Raw genomic sequence first — 15807 nt, 5'->3', positions numbered from 1 at the left:
ATCCACGCGGTGCTGACGTAGGATGTGGAGGAAGAGGAGTTTGTGGGTGGGCAGGGAGCGAATGTTGTGGTACAGGATATGGTACGGTTGTTGTACCATGGGAGTGGAGAGTTAGACAAGGGTGGTGAGGGGGGTGAAGGTGAAGTGGGCCTGGTTGTGGGAGTATGTGGCATAGGTGGTAAGATGGAAGATGGAACGGGCAGCGAGGGCGATTTGGGAAAGAGTGTGTGAGCGCTGGAATGGGTGGATGTTTTGGAGCACAATGGTGGTGAAGCGGATGATGTCCTCAGCAGTAGGGGGAGGGCGGAGCGAGTTGTTGGGGTGGATGGGGTCATCAACAGGACAGACAGGCACGGTGAGCTCAGGGGTTACTGGTGGAGGTTTCGCTTTACACTTCGAGGAGTAGGTAGGATGTGGTTCGTTGCAAGTGTTGCAGGAGGGGGGAGAGGTGAGGTTGGGGCAATGCTTGAGGAAGTGTGAAGCTTTGCAGTGGGGACAAGTAGAGGGGTTCTTGCAGGCAGAGGTAATGTGGTCGTTGTAGGTGAGACAGCGTTGGCAGCGGTAGGATTGGACTGGGGAACGGGAGGGGTCCACCTTATGGCGCTGATTGTAGATGAGGGCTCCCTCGGTGAGGAGGTGGTCAATGGAGGAGGAGGATTCGGTGAATATCCGCATGAGAAAAGTCGGCCCGGCATCATTGAAGATGCGACGGGCCGAGCGGATTTCAATGGCAGGCCGGGAGTTGAGTTCCGCCAACACCTCAGCCTCCGTGATCACGGGGCTAAGCTTCGTGATCACAGCGGTGAAGGTTGGCGGACGCCGGGGAGGTTGAGGCTGACGGGGAGAGGACGGGGTGTGGTAGGGGGTGAGGGTTGCACGTTGGCCAAATTGGATACGGGGGATGCGGGAGAGGAGATCGGTGAGGAGGGAAGCACTGGGGGATTTTATGAGGACCAAGTCCTTGCGAGGAATCAGTTGGGAGCATTGGGGTAGTATTTCCGGATGGCGAGGGTGAGGGAGCGGGCATCAAGGAATTGAGGGTCAGGATTGGAGAGGACAAAGGTGTGGGTGGCAGGCGTGGCGGGGGCGGGGGTCGGAGCCGCGTCCATGGGGGTGGGTGGGTCACGGGGGTTGGGGGTTTTTTTTGGAGGAGACTTCGGAGGAAGGGTCAACATTCGGGTGCTTTGAAGGTTTCGTGGGCACGACCGGGTGGAGAGGGGGCAGGGGTACGGGTTGCAGGGGGAGATGGCGGGGGGCAGAACCTCTCTGAGCAGCGGATGACGCAGACGGAGGGGGCGTGGGTGTCACTGAGACTGTGGAACGTCGAGCAGAGATCCGTGCTGGCTTGGAGCCTGTCGGAGGTGGTGCGGGGAGCGGCGGAAAGTCAGTAGCTGTCGATGGGGCGACGGTGATAGGGGAGGAGGAGTTGGGGGTGGTTACAGCCGAAAGTGGCGCAGGGGTGGAGTGGACAGGGAGAGAAGGAAGGACGGGAAGTGGGGTGGAGGAGGAGCTCCATGTGATGGTGGATGGAGCAGCGGAGGGAGAGGTGAAAATGATAGTGGTGGTGGTGGTGGGTTGGGACATGGTGGCGGCGCGCGAGAAGGGCGGCGGCGGCGACCAGACGGCGACGGCGGCGACCGGCAGGCGGCGGTGGCGGCGGCGGCGAGCACCGGCAGGCGGCAGGCGACGGCGGCGAGCACCGGCAGGCGGCAGGCGGCGACCAGGCGGCGGCGGCGAGGACCGGCAGGCGGCGACCAAACGGCGGCGGCGGCGGCGGCGGCGAGCACCGGCAGGCGGCGACCAGGCGGCGGCGAGGAGGACCGGATGGCGAGCAGTAGTGACGGCGAGCAGACGACACGGCAAGGAAACGGCGGGAATCTTCCATGTCGAAGTCGCACCCTGAGAGTAGCCCAGGCAGTGAAACTCTTCAATGAAGACGAGAGGGAATCCAACCCTCGAATGTCCGTCTCGGGGTTTTTTTTTTCCTTTATTGTATTTCAATTCCCCATCGGGGCAGGCTGGCAGCAGCATAGGCGCTGCTCTTCAGCCGAAAGACATAGAACAAAACAATAGAAGACATTTAAAAACAGCAAAGGAGAGATATAAAAAAGGGGAACATCATGGAAGGCAATAGACAAAAAAATGGGGTGACTGTAAAATGGAGAGAAAAAACTCTTTAAAAGTAGCACACATAAAAAGCCGCACACTGCGACGGTTAAAAGAACACAAGGCACAGTAAGACTGGAGCATAAAGGTAGCGACGGACGGCATAGCACATAACGTAACACTGGTGGCGAACCTCAAGGCAGGACACAATTAAAACACACCTCTTGACGCACACGAGAAACAGCACTAAACAACACTGATGTGGCACACTGATGAAGAGCAACACAGAGGATCTGCCAGGCGCTAGGAGATGAGGGAGACCTGGAGAAGGGAGGGAGGGGAAGAGATGGGGGAGGTGAGCGGGGGGCGCGCGGAAGAGGGCCAGGTAGGGAGGGATGTGGGAAGGAGAGAGGCAAGTATGGGGTGCAGGGTCTCAGGGGAGGGGGGGACGGAGGAAAATCCGCTCTGGGAGAAGGATGAAAGAGGAAAAAGGGGCCCTGGGGAGGGGGGGGGGAACAAGGCCAGGCTATAGTTGGAAGGAAGGGTAGATGTCACGGCGAAGATCGTCATCCGGGAGGGGGAGGCGTTGGAAATTGCCCTGATGAAGGAGGGTGTGGAGGCGGAGAGAGGGAGGGATACAGCGATAGAGGCGCGGCAATGGGCGGGGGGTGGAGAGGAAGGAGGAAACCAGAGGGTGGGGGGGATCAAGCCTGCGAACAATGTAAAGGATGCGGAGATGTTGTAGGAACAGGAGGAGGTGGGGGAAGGGGATCAGTTCATACAGGAGCCGTGTGGGGGAAGGAAGGCGGATACGGAAGGCAAGGCGGAGCGCATGGCGTTCAAGGATTTGGAGGGCCTTGTAAAAGCGGGTGGGGGCGGAGATCCAGGCAACGCTGGCATAACAGAGGATAGGACGGATGAGGGATTTGTAGGTGTGGAGGATGGTAGAAGGATGCAAGCCCCATGTCCGGCCAGACAGGAGTTTCAGAAGGCGGAGGCGGGAATGGGCTTTCTGCTGGATGGTCAGGAGATGAGGGGTCCAGGTGAGGTGGCGGTCAAGGGTGAGGCCAAGGTATTTCAGGGTGGGGGTGAGTTGGATAGGACGACCATAAAGGGTGAGGTAGAAATCATGGAGGCGGAAGGAGCGAGTGGTGCGGCCTATGATGATTGCCTGGGTTTTGGAGGGGTTGAGACGGAGGAACCACTGGTTACACCAAGTGGTGAACTGGTTAAGGTGGGTTTGGAGGGTACGTTGAGACCGTTGAAGGGTAGGATAGAGAGCCAGGAAGGCGGTGTCATCAGCATACTGGAGAAGGTGGACTGGTGGGGGTGGCTTGGGCATATCAGCTGTATACAAGAGATAAAGGAGAGGGGAGAGGACAGAACGCTGGGGGACGCCAGCCGTGGGATAAAAGATACGGGAGTTGGTGTTGTGAAGGGTGACATAGGAAGGACGGTGCGAGAGGAAGGAAGCGACCAGACGGACAAAATTGATAGGCAGGGCGTAGGTTTGGAGTTTAAAGAGGAGACTGGGATGCCATACACGGTCATAGGCATTTTGGAGGTCAAGGGAAACAAAAATGGCGGAGCGACGGGAGTTGAGCTGGAGGGACAGAAGGTGAACAAGGTTGAGGAGTTGGTCGTCAGCAGAGAAGGAGGGTCGGAAGCCACACTGGGTAAGGGGGAGGAGGTGGTGTTGAGCAAGGTGCTGATGGATACGGCGGGAGAGGATGGATTCAAAGACCTTACTGAAGACGGAGGTGAGGCAGATGGGACGATAGGAAGAGGCGGCAAAAGGGGGTTTGTTGGGTTTGAGGAATAAGAGGACGCGGGAGGTCTTCCACAGGTCAGGGTAGAAGCCAGTAGAGAGGACGACATTATAGAGATGGGCGAGGACAGTCAGGAAGGAATAGGGGCTTTCGAGAAGGTAACGGTAGGTGACACAGTCGTGACCAGGGGCCGTGTTGCGTTTGGACCGGAGGATAAGTTTAATGTCTTGTGCTGTGATGGGAGTGTTTATGTCGGAGGGGGGCAACTGCCCCAAGTACTGGAGACTAGGAGCAAGAGGAGCGACCGAGGTATCGGCACGTTCCATGACCGTGGGGAAAAGAGAATAATCAGAGTGGGGATCATCGGGGATGGAGAAGACCTCGGAAAGGTGGGAAGCGAAGTGGTTGGCCTTACTGAGGTTGTCAGGAAGGGGGCGATCGTTATGGAGAAGGGGGTAGTGGGGAGCGGAAAGGGAACCAGTAAGACGATGGAAGGCGGACCAGTACTTGGAGGAGTTGATAGGGAGGGTGGCGTTGAGTCGTGTGCAGGTCTGGCGCCAGTCTCGGCGTTTCGTTGCTGTAATAAGGTTCCATACGTGTCGCTGTATTTGCCGGTGGCGTTGGAGTGTATCCCTGTCACGAGTGCGCAGGAAGGAGCGATAGAGGCGGCGGGATTCACGGAGGAGGAGGACAGCCCGCAGAGGGAGAGTGGGACGGTTTGGGTGGATGGTTTTAGTAGGAACATGGGCCTCCACGGCGTCAGTAATTACCTGCTGAAGGAAGGACGAGGCGTGGTTGATGTCGTCAGGATGGCGATAGGTAAGAGGGTGGCTTTCGACCTGGGCGGAGATGGAGTCCCGGTAGGCATCCCAGTTGGCACGGCGATAGTCATGGACGACCTTGGGAGGGGGTGCAGGGTGCGGAGCCGGAGGGGGGCGGTTTGCAGATGTGATGGTGAGAAGGACAGGGAGGTGATCGCTACCTGTGGGGTCAAGGACGGCGACAGTGATACGCCCAAGGAGGTTGGCGGAGGCAATGACAACATCGGGGGTGGTGTTACTTTCAGGTCGGGTGTGCTGGGGAAGGGGAACAAGGTCACCTTGAAGTGTGGAGAGGAACTGATGCCACCGCCGAAGGGCAGCAGGAGTGCGGCTATGGATGTTGAGGTCGGCAGCAATCACATAGGTGGAGAAGGTGTGGTCAATGTGTGAGATGAAGTCATAAGGAAGTGGAGCAGTGGAGCGGACATAGATGGTGGCACAGGTAATGGTGAGGGAGGGGAAGAAGACGCTAAGGATAAGGTGTTCAGTGGGGTCATTGAGGAGAGGTTGTGGCCGGACAGGGATATGCTTAAGGTGGCCAATCGCGACTCCACCCTGCGCACGAGGACCAGGAGCGTCAGTGCGGTGGAGGATATAGGGGGAGGTGCGGATAGAATGGTGGGGCTGGAGAAAGGTTTCGTTCAAGAGGAAGGTGTCGACCTGGTGGTGGGAGAGGGTGTGTATGAGGAGGTATTTGTTGGAGCGGAAGGAGCGAATGTTCTGGAAGAGGATGCGAGACTCGTGCCGCGCCATGACGGGAAGGAGGGGGGGAAGAGAGGGAAGGGAAGAGACTTAAACTAGGGTGTCGAGGCGGGTGAAGGTGAAATGGGCTTGGTTGTGGGAGTAAGTGGCGAAGGCGTTCACGTGGAAAACAGAGCGAGCAGCAAGGGATATTTGTTGGAAGGTGTGGGGGCGCTGAAAAGGGTGAATGTTTTGGAGGACAACGGTAATGAACCGGATGATGTCCTCGGCCGTGGGGGGTGGACGGAGGGAATTGTTGGGATGGACAGGGGGATCGACGGGACGAACTGGGACCGTAAGTTCAGGGGTGGCTGGAGGGGGTTTAGCTTTACATTTGTGGGAGTATGTGGGATGGGGGCCATTGCAGGTATTACAGGAAGGAGGAGCAGCGAGGTTGGGGCAGTTCTTAAGAAAGTGGGAGGCCTTGCAATGGGGACAGGTGGGGGGGTTTTTGCAGTTGGGAGTCAGGTGGTCATTGTACATCAGGCACCGCTGGCAACGGTAGGATTGGGGAGGGGATTTGGAGGATTCAACAGGGTGGCGACGGTGGTATATCAGGGCACCCTGGGTGAGGAGATGGTCTATGGATGGGGCGGATTCAGAGAATACCCGCATGAGGTAGGTGGGACCAGAGGCATTGTGGATACGGCGGGCAGAGCGGATTTCCAAGTCCGGGTGGGAGTTCAGTTCTACCAACACTTCATCCTCTGTGATCACCGGGCTGAGCTTGGTGATCACAGCGGTGTAGGTGGGGGGGGGGGGGGCGACGGGGAGGCTGGGGCTGACGAGGAGTGGAAGCAGAAAGGAAGGGTGTCAGAGAGGCGTGGGGGCCAAACATAACTCGTGGGAGTTTTCGCAGGAGGTCTGTGTGAATGGATGGGGACGGGGACTTGATAAGGACTGAGTCCCTGCGGGGAATGAGTTGGGAAATGGGAGCACCAGGTAAGTACTTTCGTATTTCCTTGGTGAGGGTACGAGCGTCGAGGAACTTAGGATCGGGAGTTGACAGGACAAAGGTGTGGAGGGTGGGGGCCAAGGTATGGGTGGCAGGAGGAGGGGTGGTGTCCATGGTGACGGCAGGGGGAGGGGGAGGTGGTGTTGATTTTTTGTGGGAAGTGGCGGGAGCAGAGTCGGTAAGGAAGCGCTTTTGGGGTTTTTTGGAGACTGGAGGCTGGGAGGAGGGGAGAGGGACGGGGAGGAGAGGGAGGTGGCGGGTGGCAGATCCCTGTGGCGTAGCGGAGGCACCGGGAGAAGCAGCTGGTTCAGTGGTGGCGATGGTGGCTCGGCGCGACGTGATGCGTGCGGGAGATGCAGAAGACGAAGCGACGGGGTCGGTGAGAGAGGGGAAGCCAACCACCTGAGGGGCGGCAGCAGAGGCGGCAACAGAGGCGTACGTGAGGGCGGGGGTAGGAGTGGGCGCTGTTGAGGGTGTGGAAGCTGGAGGAAGGGTGTAGAGGTGTGGGTATACAGCAGGGGAGGAGATAGGGGGATGTGTGAGCGGGGGAAGGGAAGCGGAGGCGGAAGGAGGGAGGCCAGGGGCGGCACTCCAGGAAGTGACTGTGGGAGAAGGGGAGGGGGAGGTGTAGATGACGGTGGAGGTGGGAGTACTCATTGCAGACGAACGGCGACGGACAGACGGACGTGCAGCAGGCAGCGGCGGCGTCGGCGTCGGCGATGGTCGGCGGCGAACGGACGGACGAACAGCAGGCGGCGGTAGCGGCGGCGGCAGCGGTAGCGGGTACGACGACGGCGATGGACAGCGAGCAGGCAGGCAGGCAGGCAGGCAGGCAGGCAGGCGGACGGACGGACGGACGAACAGCGACAGCAGCAAGCGGCGGGCACACAGACAGACAGACAAACACAATCTTCGAAGACGGAGATTCCACCCTGAGAGTAGCCCAGGCTTTGCAATCTGACGCTTTCGAAGGAGGGGATCCAACCCTCTAGATGCGTCTCGGGGCCAGCGATCCTCCTTATATGCAAAAGGCAGAGCTGCGGACCCGAGCTCAGCCATGGCGCGACCTCTTCCGTCGGCGGTAACGCCCTGAGACGCCGACGGCCGCGACAGAAACTGTGGCCAGCGATGTCACGGTCAGGGCGCACGTGCGCGAGTTGGTTGGTTGGTTGGTTGGTTGGGTCCGTGGATACAGCAATTTTACTTGCTTGGTATTGTTCCCAATTCACGATAATGTCAAATTTTATGGCACTAATATTTTAAAATCTACTCGCAAATATTCACATACCAAATTTGAAACTTTTTTTTCAGTAAACAAGTTTACGTGATTTGCCTGCTATTTTTCCTGTGCATGCTATGAATTATTCGCAGTTAAAACAAATAATCGTAACAACGACAAGTTATTTAATGGGCGGATTTGGTAATTTGAAATAAAAATCGCAGAAGAGGGTACGTAGCAGTGCCATTAACTGTAGAGGAAAAAAAATAATAGGTTACTAATGGAATCACTAGAGGCGTAGTAAGGAAACTGAATAGCTTTTATTTCCTCCGTCTCAGTTGCTCTGATACACAGTTTTTGCTTCAGTGGTTACAGATTTCAGGCTAAAACGCCCATTGTCAAACCAAGCATCTTTTTATTAACCTAACAACTTTGGTTATGTCAGTCGGATGCAACGGTAGACACAAAGGCTAATACCAATGAGAATACTTGTTGCCCACAGCTTCTCTTTCTGTACAGAAGCTATCAGTGCCTTTTGGCACAATTTCTGTTACTATTTATTAATAACAAGGTGTGTGGTTTGAAAACCTGAGTGTGAGGCCGAAACCGGTAACCACTGCAGCAAAAATAAATGCAACTGAGACGAATGAAATATACAGTTTCCTCTGCACTGAACAGGTGCAGATCTACTACCCCGTGGCATCACTCGTTGAATCAACAAGAGGTGTAGTAGTTCACAGAACAGGACACTTGTTGCGATACACACTTAAATGTTTCGCTAACTACTTTTTTCTATTATAATGTTTGACTCGTTGCATTAGTTGTTCACAAATAGCAGCGTAACTTAAATAAGTGGCTACGGAGCTGATGTACGGTATGCAGACAGTTTTGCTTAAACTGTAATTCTTTCTCAGATATTACGTGCTTTGAAATAAAATCAGTAACAGTGAATACATAGCACTATCATCAGCAGTAGGAAAGTAACCGTGAGTTAAAATGGAATACCTTGTGGTGTAGTACAAAATATTGACTGCGTTACATTCTTAAGTGTTTCGATCACTATTTTTTTCCATGACAGAATTCCTTGCAGGTATCAGCGTAACTTAAATGAATGGATATGAAACAGTGGAGTGTATGTACTGTATTCGTTTTCTCACATACACGACTTGGGAGAGCCCTCATGGAGATGTCGTCTGTGTTCCAGAGTGAGAAGCTGGTCAACTCTGCCGTCAGCTGTGGCTGGGCAGACGGCGACGCCCGCTTCAAGAGGAGCCTCCTCGTCTTCATGACGGTGGCCGGGCGGCCTCTGGAGATCACGGTGGGCAAGATGTGCAAGCTGTCCAAGCAGATGCTTGTACAGGTCAGTAGACAACAGTCCGAAGCATTATTGCGCAGAAGTAAGATAGTCAGACGAGTTTACCCGTTCACATTGCTCGACACTCCCATCCATGGCAAACCACGTTGTCGAAGACATCTTCATTGTCAGGCGGGAGCATCCATTGTCTTCAAAGAACCTGGGCGCTATGCCAGTGGTAGTTTAAATACAGATAGATCCTCTCGTGCCAGACAGGCTTCGGCAGAACAGCCAGGCGAAATGTGACCCACGTAATACGGGAAGGAAAGCTATCCTTCCAAAGGGAGTAAACCTTAAAAACGTCAAAATCCTCCCGGACGGGAATTGGACATGGGACCGATAACCCCACACTGTAAAAATGTCATATCACGGAACCTCAGCAAGAACCTCAGATGATGGATGGGACGTACACAGCACCAATTGGGCAAAGAAAAACTGACACTTGGAAAAATGAAAGCAATAGCTGAAGAGATCATGAAGTTTAAGTACAGTAATGTGTCAGAGTAAGAAATGAGATAACAAGGGCAAGGCACACAGATGTGACTCAGTGTTCTCTGTTGTATAGTGGACCAGAATGAAGAACAGGCCAGTCTCGAACAGGATTTATAATAACAAAGATGTTAAGTAATGTCTTTTGAAAGCTGACCCTATTAACGAATGACACAGCATACCGAGATAGAAGGTAAATCCAGGAATATAAATATTTATTTATTTAATCGTAAGGCTAGCCCCCCCCCCCCCCCCTCGGGTAGGCCGTCCGCCAGGTGCCGGTCTTTCAGTTTGACGCCACTTCGGTGACCTGCAGTCGATGAGGATGATATGATGATGATGAGGACAGCACTACACCCAGTCCCTGGACGGAGAAAATTCCCAGCTTCAGCTGGGAATCAAACCCGGGCCCAGACGATTGACAATCCGTCATGCTGACCATTCAGCTACCGGGGGCGGACAATATAAAGATAACAACAGTATACCAACCAAGAGTGGAAGCAAAAGATGGTATAAGAGTATAGTTTTATGAAGGTCTTTGAAGTACATATAATAAAGTACAAAACTGTGACTTGATGCTAGTTTTGAGAGACTTTAAGGCACAAACACGCAAAGCACGAAGGAAGTAATGAGACTGGAGATATGTTACATTAGTTTCCTGCTAGCAATAGTTTCCTCATCAAGGGTATCTACTTTCCACACAAAAGAATATATATTGGAACATGGAAATCAAATGCAAGTAAAGTAGTTAATCAAAAATCCCCTGTGTTAGTAAAAGTATGACACGCTGTGTCAGTCATAGATGTAGAAAGTTGTGATTCAGACCACCATACTCTACAAGCTATACTGAGAGAGAAGTTAGCTGTAATACATAAACCCGAATTAGAAGAACAGCGAACTGAAATATAAAAAAGCTGAATGTTTCCAAAATTGTAAAAGCATACCAGATGAAAATTAAAGACGTCTTAACAGGCAGGGAGAAAAGAATAGGTAAACAAAATAGATGGAACAGGACCCAAAGAGTAGTGAAAAAGACAGAAGAAGAAATAATTTTGATAAGAACAAAGGAAAGAAATAAATGGTTTGATGATCAATGTAGACTAGCAAGTGAACATAAAACTGTAGCAAGACAGACAGAGAGAGTAGACGAAATGTTAAGGTGCATAAAGAAGTAAGGTCTAGTTCTCTGATATGTAAGAAATAGAAAAAGAAATGTCTCAAAGGAAAATTTCAAGAGATAAAAGAACTACAGGTACAGAATAAAACAAAAAAATCTATTATGCAATGAGGAAGACGAGAAGAAATTCTCAACTAACCCAAAATGCATATTAAAATGGAAAAGGTAAGATAATCACAGAAAATCAGAAAATATTGCAGATGGGGGCACAACAGTTTGAAGATCTGCTCAATACTAACTCAAACCATGAACCAAGAGATCCACAAAAACAAGAGAGTATAGAGGTAAGAAAGGAAGAAAGTGAAGACGAAAATAGAGGACCAATGCAGAATGTGGAGTTGATGACACATAAACTGAAAAATGATAGTGAACGTAGTGAAACTGGGATAGTGTTAGGACTTATAAAATTTGGAAGTACGTGCACTAATAAACAACGTAATGGAAAATGAAAGAATTACTGATGACTGAAAACTGGAATAATATGCCGTACTGTATATGTAAGAAGAAGAAGAGTTAGCTTGTGAAAATTATAGAGCCATAACTTTATTGTATACAGCCTACAAGATACTTTCCAGGATGCTGAATGAAACAATAAAGAAGGGCGTTGAAAATATCTTCGGAGAATACCAATGTTGTTTTCGGCGAAATAGACGCACTGATGACCGATGGTTTGTAATTAGAAAAATAGTGGAGACAATTTATGAATATGACATTGACCTGCTCATTTTAAACAAGCTTTTGATAGCAATAATAGGCTAGAATTTTATAAAACACTAAAGGAACTCGACATCAGTGGCAAACTAAGAAGTGTAGTCAACAATGAAGAACAGAAAGACAAAAGTAGAAGTGATCAACAAAACAACCTTGATCTTTATCTTTACAGATGGGGTAAAACAGGGTAATGATCTCTCCAAACTTCTATTGAACTTATCACTGAACAGAGTGATACAAAAAATAGACTTGAAATGAAAAATAATGATTAGAATCAGTCAGATATCTGCATTTGCAGATGATATTGCAATTCTGGCAGGAGATGTAAACACCCTTAAAGAAATGTACGTAATTGTCGGGGAATAAAGACTCTTACGCCATCTGTTGGTGTTAAGACTGTAGATTGTGCTGCCCTCTGTGGCGGATATATAACTTGTTCACTGTAAATGGACGTTGTGAAAACAAATGTGTGTGAGCAGAAGTTCTACTGTGTCGATTCCCTTATTTCACTAGTGTGTAGCAACATTTTGGTGCCGAAACCTGGGACTACATGAAGAGATGGTGTGCAACTACACATCAAAGAGCACTCGACCATGGCGGAGGTTTTGAGCGACTTCAATCTCCAAATCCGGTCACGTCACGCCATGTTCAGCTCACACAGATAGGTTGCTGCATAGTTCTGAAACTGAAACAAAGAACACTACAGTTCAACTGATTTGTATATGACGTTACTTGGTGCATGTTTGTTGGTGGCAGAACAATAGAGGATAGTTAGAATATTATTTGCAAAGCACAAAATTGACTGCTAAAGTATTAGTAGACTGCAACGTCATCTGTTAGCAACAGTGACCACTGTTAAGGAATGCTGAAGTTGAATACTAAAGCTCTGTGTAGGAAAGTATGGCCATTGTATAGTCCTTTGTTTGCTGCCGTCCGCACTTCAGGATTAGCTGAAACCCATCACGTGACATTAGCAGCCATTGTGGCTCCAAGCGTTATATGTGGAGCATAGGAAGTGTTGTATACTTTCGAAGTTTTAAGCAGAATAACGCCTCAGTGCTGTGCTTTTGGCTATTCGTTTCGAGGCGAAAAGGGAGGAAAACTGTACAGAATTCCTTCCAAAGTGAGAGATGCAACAAGAGGGAGAATATTGGTCAAAAATGGGAAAGGTTGCTGGAACCCAACTTAACCATTCAGTTAATTTTATTCATTTCTGGCCTTTTGTCTTTGTCTCCTTTTTGCGTTTCTGTTACTTAGTTTCCAATACATTCGAGCAGCAAAAAAACTCAGAAGAACTAATTTCATGGTTTAATGGTAATTTAATTACACAGTAGAAATCTTAGAGATTAATCTGCCACTGTTAGCACATACAACGAAAAAATAGTAAGTGGTGCTGTACAAAGTTATCATTGCTGTTAAAAAATCTGACCGGATTGACTGTACAGTATAGTTTAAACTTATATTCACGATGTTCACAATAATAAATTGTACTTTGTTCCATACAATGTCATGTACAAAGAAAGTATGCACTAGACAAGTACTGAACCTACGACATTTCACTCAGTAACCAATAATGCTAGCAAGAGACTGTTATTTCTGTTGCAACCTGGTCGCTAATACACAGTATATTAATACAAATTGTTACTGTTTCCTACTGCCTACTTTTGATTATACGTGTAGTTTTATTCGAACACATTTTTAAAATGTTGTACTCTCTTGCACTTTCGTAATTATTCTGCTAATGTCATGAACAATTTGCATACAAAATCTTATGTGACAGATCTGACAAAAATACAAAGCATACACAGTCATATAGGCACGTTTATCAACTGTATTTATTAAGGTAGCGCACATGTATATTTGAATCCAACGCTTAATTTCGTATAACAAAAGAGACATTGGGCCAATTTTCGTAGTACTGGTTAGCAGGAACAAGAAATAAGTCGACACAGAGCTTTAAATTAGCGATGGATTTTTCCTTGCACTTGCGAACTAATATTGGTTTCCTTTTGCCCTGCCGACTATCGGATAGGACCAGTTTAACGCTAATTACGAAAACAGGTGTTCAAACTCGATACCACATCAAGAACTGCGAAATCTGTTTTCGCCATTAATAAAGGATAGCAGGGAAAAACTGTGTTTCATGCTCGCCACAACAAATGTTTTTCGCCTCATTTAGCTTAAATTTGTTGAGATTTTTTGTTGCTAAATATCCGACATGTTCCATTTGAAGCCACTGGTCAGTTTTAGCAGTGCATTAGACGGTTGAGAGCACTTCTTTAACATACATGGTAAAATATGCTGCAGAAGTCAATGTATCACCAGCGGCACAGTGAGCCCAAAATGGCGGCCACAGGCAAGTTGGCAGTACTTTCCTTATACAGAGCTTTATTGAATACTGCATAGCCATGCCATTTGTTGAGAACTGCAAACATCAATAAGGGGACTGTTAACGGCTCACACTCCAGGACATCGCCATTCCTTAGCGACAGCATCCAACTGATTGCGATGTCTTGTCCTAGAACGCACTCTGGAGGCAGAAAGCAAAACGACCAACTCGCCATGACAGAAGCTGTAGCTACGAACTTCGGAAAACTGCGGCGGAAGCGGAACACCTTGCGATCGAACGCGACGCGTTTCATCATCCAGATAAAGTCATTTTATGGTTCTACAGCAGCAGAAGAAGTGGAACACTTCCATGAACGCCTACAGGAAACATTGGAAGAGTTGGCCGGAGTCAAAGGTACAATATGGGACTTGCTGGACGACTCTGAATACGAAACCGATACAGAAGCTTGTGAAGAGTATACTGATAAATGCAAACCTGCCCTACTAAAGGCGAAAAGTCTTCTAGGAGGAGCACGCTCAGGGGACAGAAATGCGACGTCAGCGGCTCAACAACACACCTGTACGGACATAACATTGCCTACTATCAAACTGCATCCATTCTCAGTGGACATAGAAGCTTGGCCTCGATATTGGGAGCAGTTCACAGCTTCCATGGACGAGAATCCGATGGCGTCAATTAGTAAAAAGCATGTATTCCTCTATGGTTATCCTGATGGGGAACCTAAGGACTTGGTCGATGGCATTGCTGCTATAGCTGACACATATGAACAGACTAAGCAAATTTTGAAATCCAAATATTGGGATAAGAACGGAATTATCTAAAGTCCCCTGTAGTTCTTGGAGAATTTTGACACTTCGATTTCAGGCAGTCCAGAGGCTCTCAATTCCACCAACATTGAGTGCCATAAGTGCATCCAAGCACTACGAGCACTAGGAGAAAATGTGGACTCTTATGGGAGAGTGCATGCACCAAACTTCTTTGAGCCCTTCCTGAATAAATTTGAAAAAATTGGTTTGTGCATGCCCGACGGCAAAAGATTGGAAAAGGGAACCTCACTCGCCTTATGGAGTTCCTAAATGAAGAGGTGGAAGGAGCTATCAACATAAGCAAAATTCGTGGACATACTGTTTCACACGAAAATTACCTACCAACAGCATCTGCCTTCCATTTGAAGGTTAAAACGAAGGGAGGAAAGAAGAAGAAACAACAAAATTCGGAGCCCTTCTGTTGTATTGCGACGAAAGAGGGCACTGGGGGCAAGACTGCCAAAAGATTGCAAGCTTATACGCAAGAATAGACGCCCTCAAGACAACGAACCGTTGGTTCCTACGCCTTAGACATGTCCACAGCAAAAATCAGTGTTTCAAACGGAGAAAGGCATTTTATACGAGATGGTAAGGTGTGCATCACATTCTCATCTGTAGTAGCCATACCACAACAGTAATTAAAATTGAAACTGTGACTTCTAACTTCACATACCTGCAGACTGCTCGTGTGAGTTTCATAGTAATTAATAAGAGCAGACACATCCACCCTAGACACAAGGAGTCAATCGAGTTTCATTCACCATTCACTGATTGAATCTCTCCACCTAAGTGTCATTGGAAGCACTACTCTGGTGATAACAACTTCCAAAACCACTTACAATTCATCCCTCTCAAGCAGGAAGGTGCATTTTATTATGATGGAGTGCTCCACGAATTCCCACGTATCAGTGACAGTCTTTGAAAGCACAAATAATTTTTCACCGCAACCAACAGTGTCACAAGATGTAGGTGATATGGTCTTGAGGCGTGGTACACCGCTGGCAGTTCCTAAAGGAAACACTGAAGACCTACTTATTGAGATCCTGATCGAAGCTGATTATTATTGGAGAATCGTGACATTGGAACAACCAACAATCTCCAGATATGTTCTTAGTGGAAACAGATCTAGTACCACCGTCAGCAGAGCAACCATCAACTTTATTCAGGAGAGCTTCAGTGATACGTCAGATGAGCCAGTCTGCCGATTTTGGGATCTGAAGACAATCGGGATAACAGAACATCAAGAGCGAGCATTAACACCAGTGGATCACCCTATTTACCAAGAATTCCGAGAGTCATACTGTGCGTA

General features: G+C 49.2%; 1 protein-coding gene across 1 annotated transcript in view; it reads left to right on the top strand.

The window, feature by feature from the left end:
• Positions 1-15807, top strand: part of LOC126199882 (odorant receptor 43a-like) — a 69781-nt gene that overhangs the window by 35896 nt on the left and 18078 nt on the right. Inside the window, exon 6 of the mRNA XM_049936665.1 lies at positions 8816-8971. Coding sequence (XP_049792622.1) covers positions 8816-8971 — 156 coding nt within the window. The remainder of the gene's footprint in view (positions 1-8815; positions 8972-15807) is intronic.

Source organism: Schistocerca nitens, chromosome 1, assembly GCF_023898315.1.
Source record: "Schistocerca nitens isolate TAMUIC-IGC-003100 chromosome 1, iqSchNite1.1, whole genome shotgun sequence".
In the NCBI taxonomy this organism is placed as follows: Eukaryota; Metazoa; Arthropoda; class Insecta; order Orthoptera; family Acrididae; genus Schistocerca; species Schistocerca nitens.
This window is presented reverse-complemented; position numbering and strand designations above follow the sequence as displayed.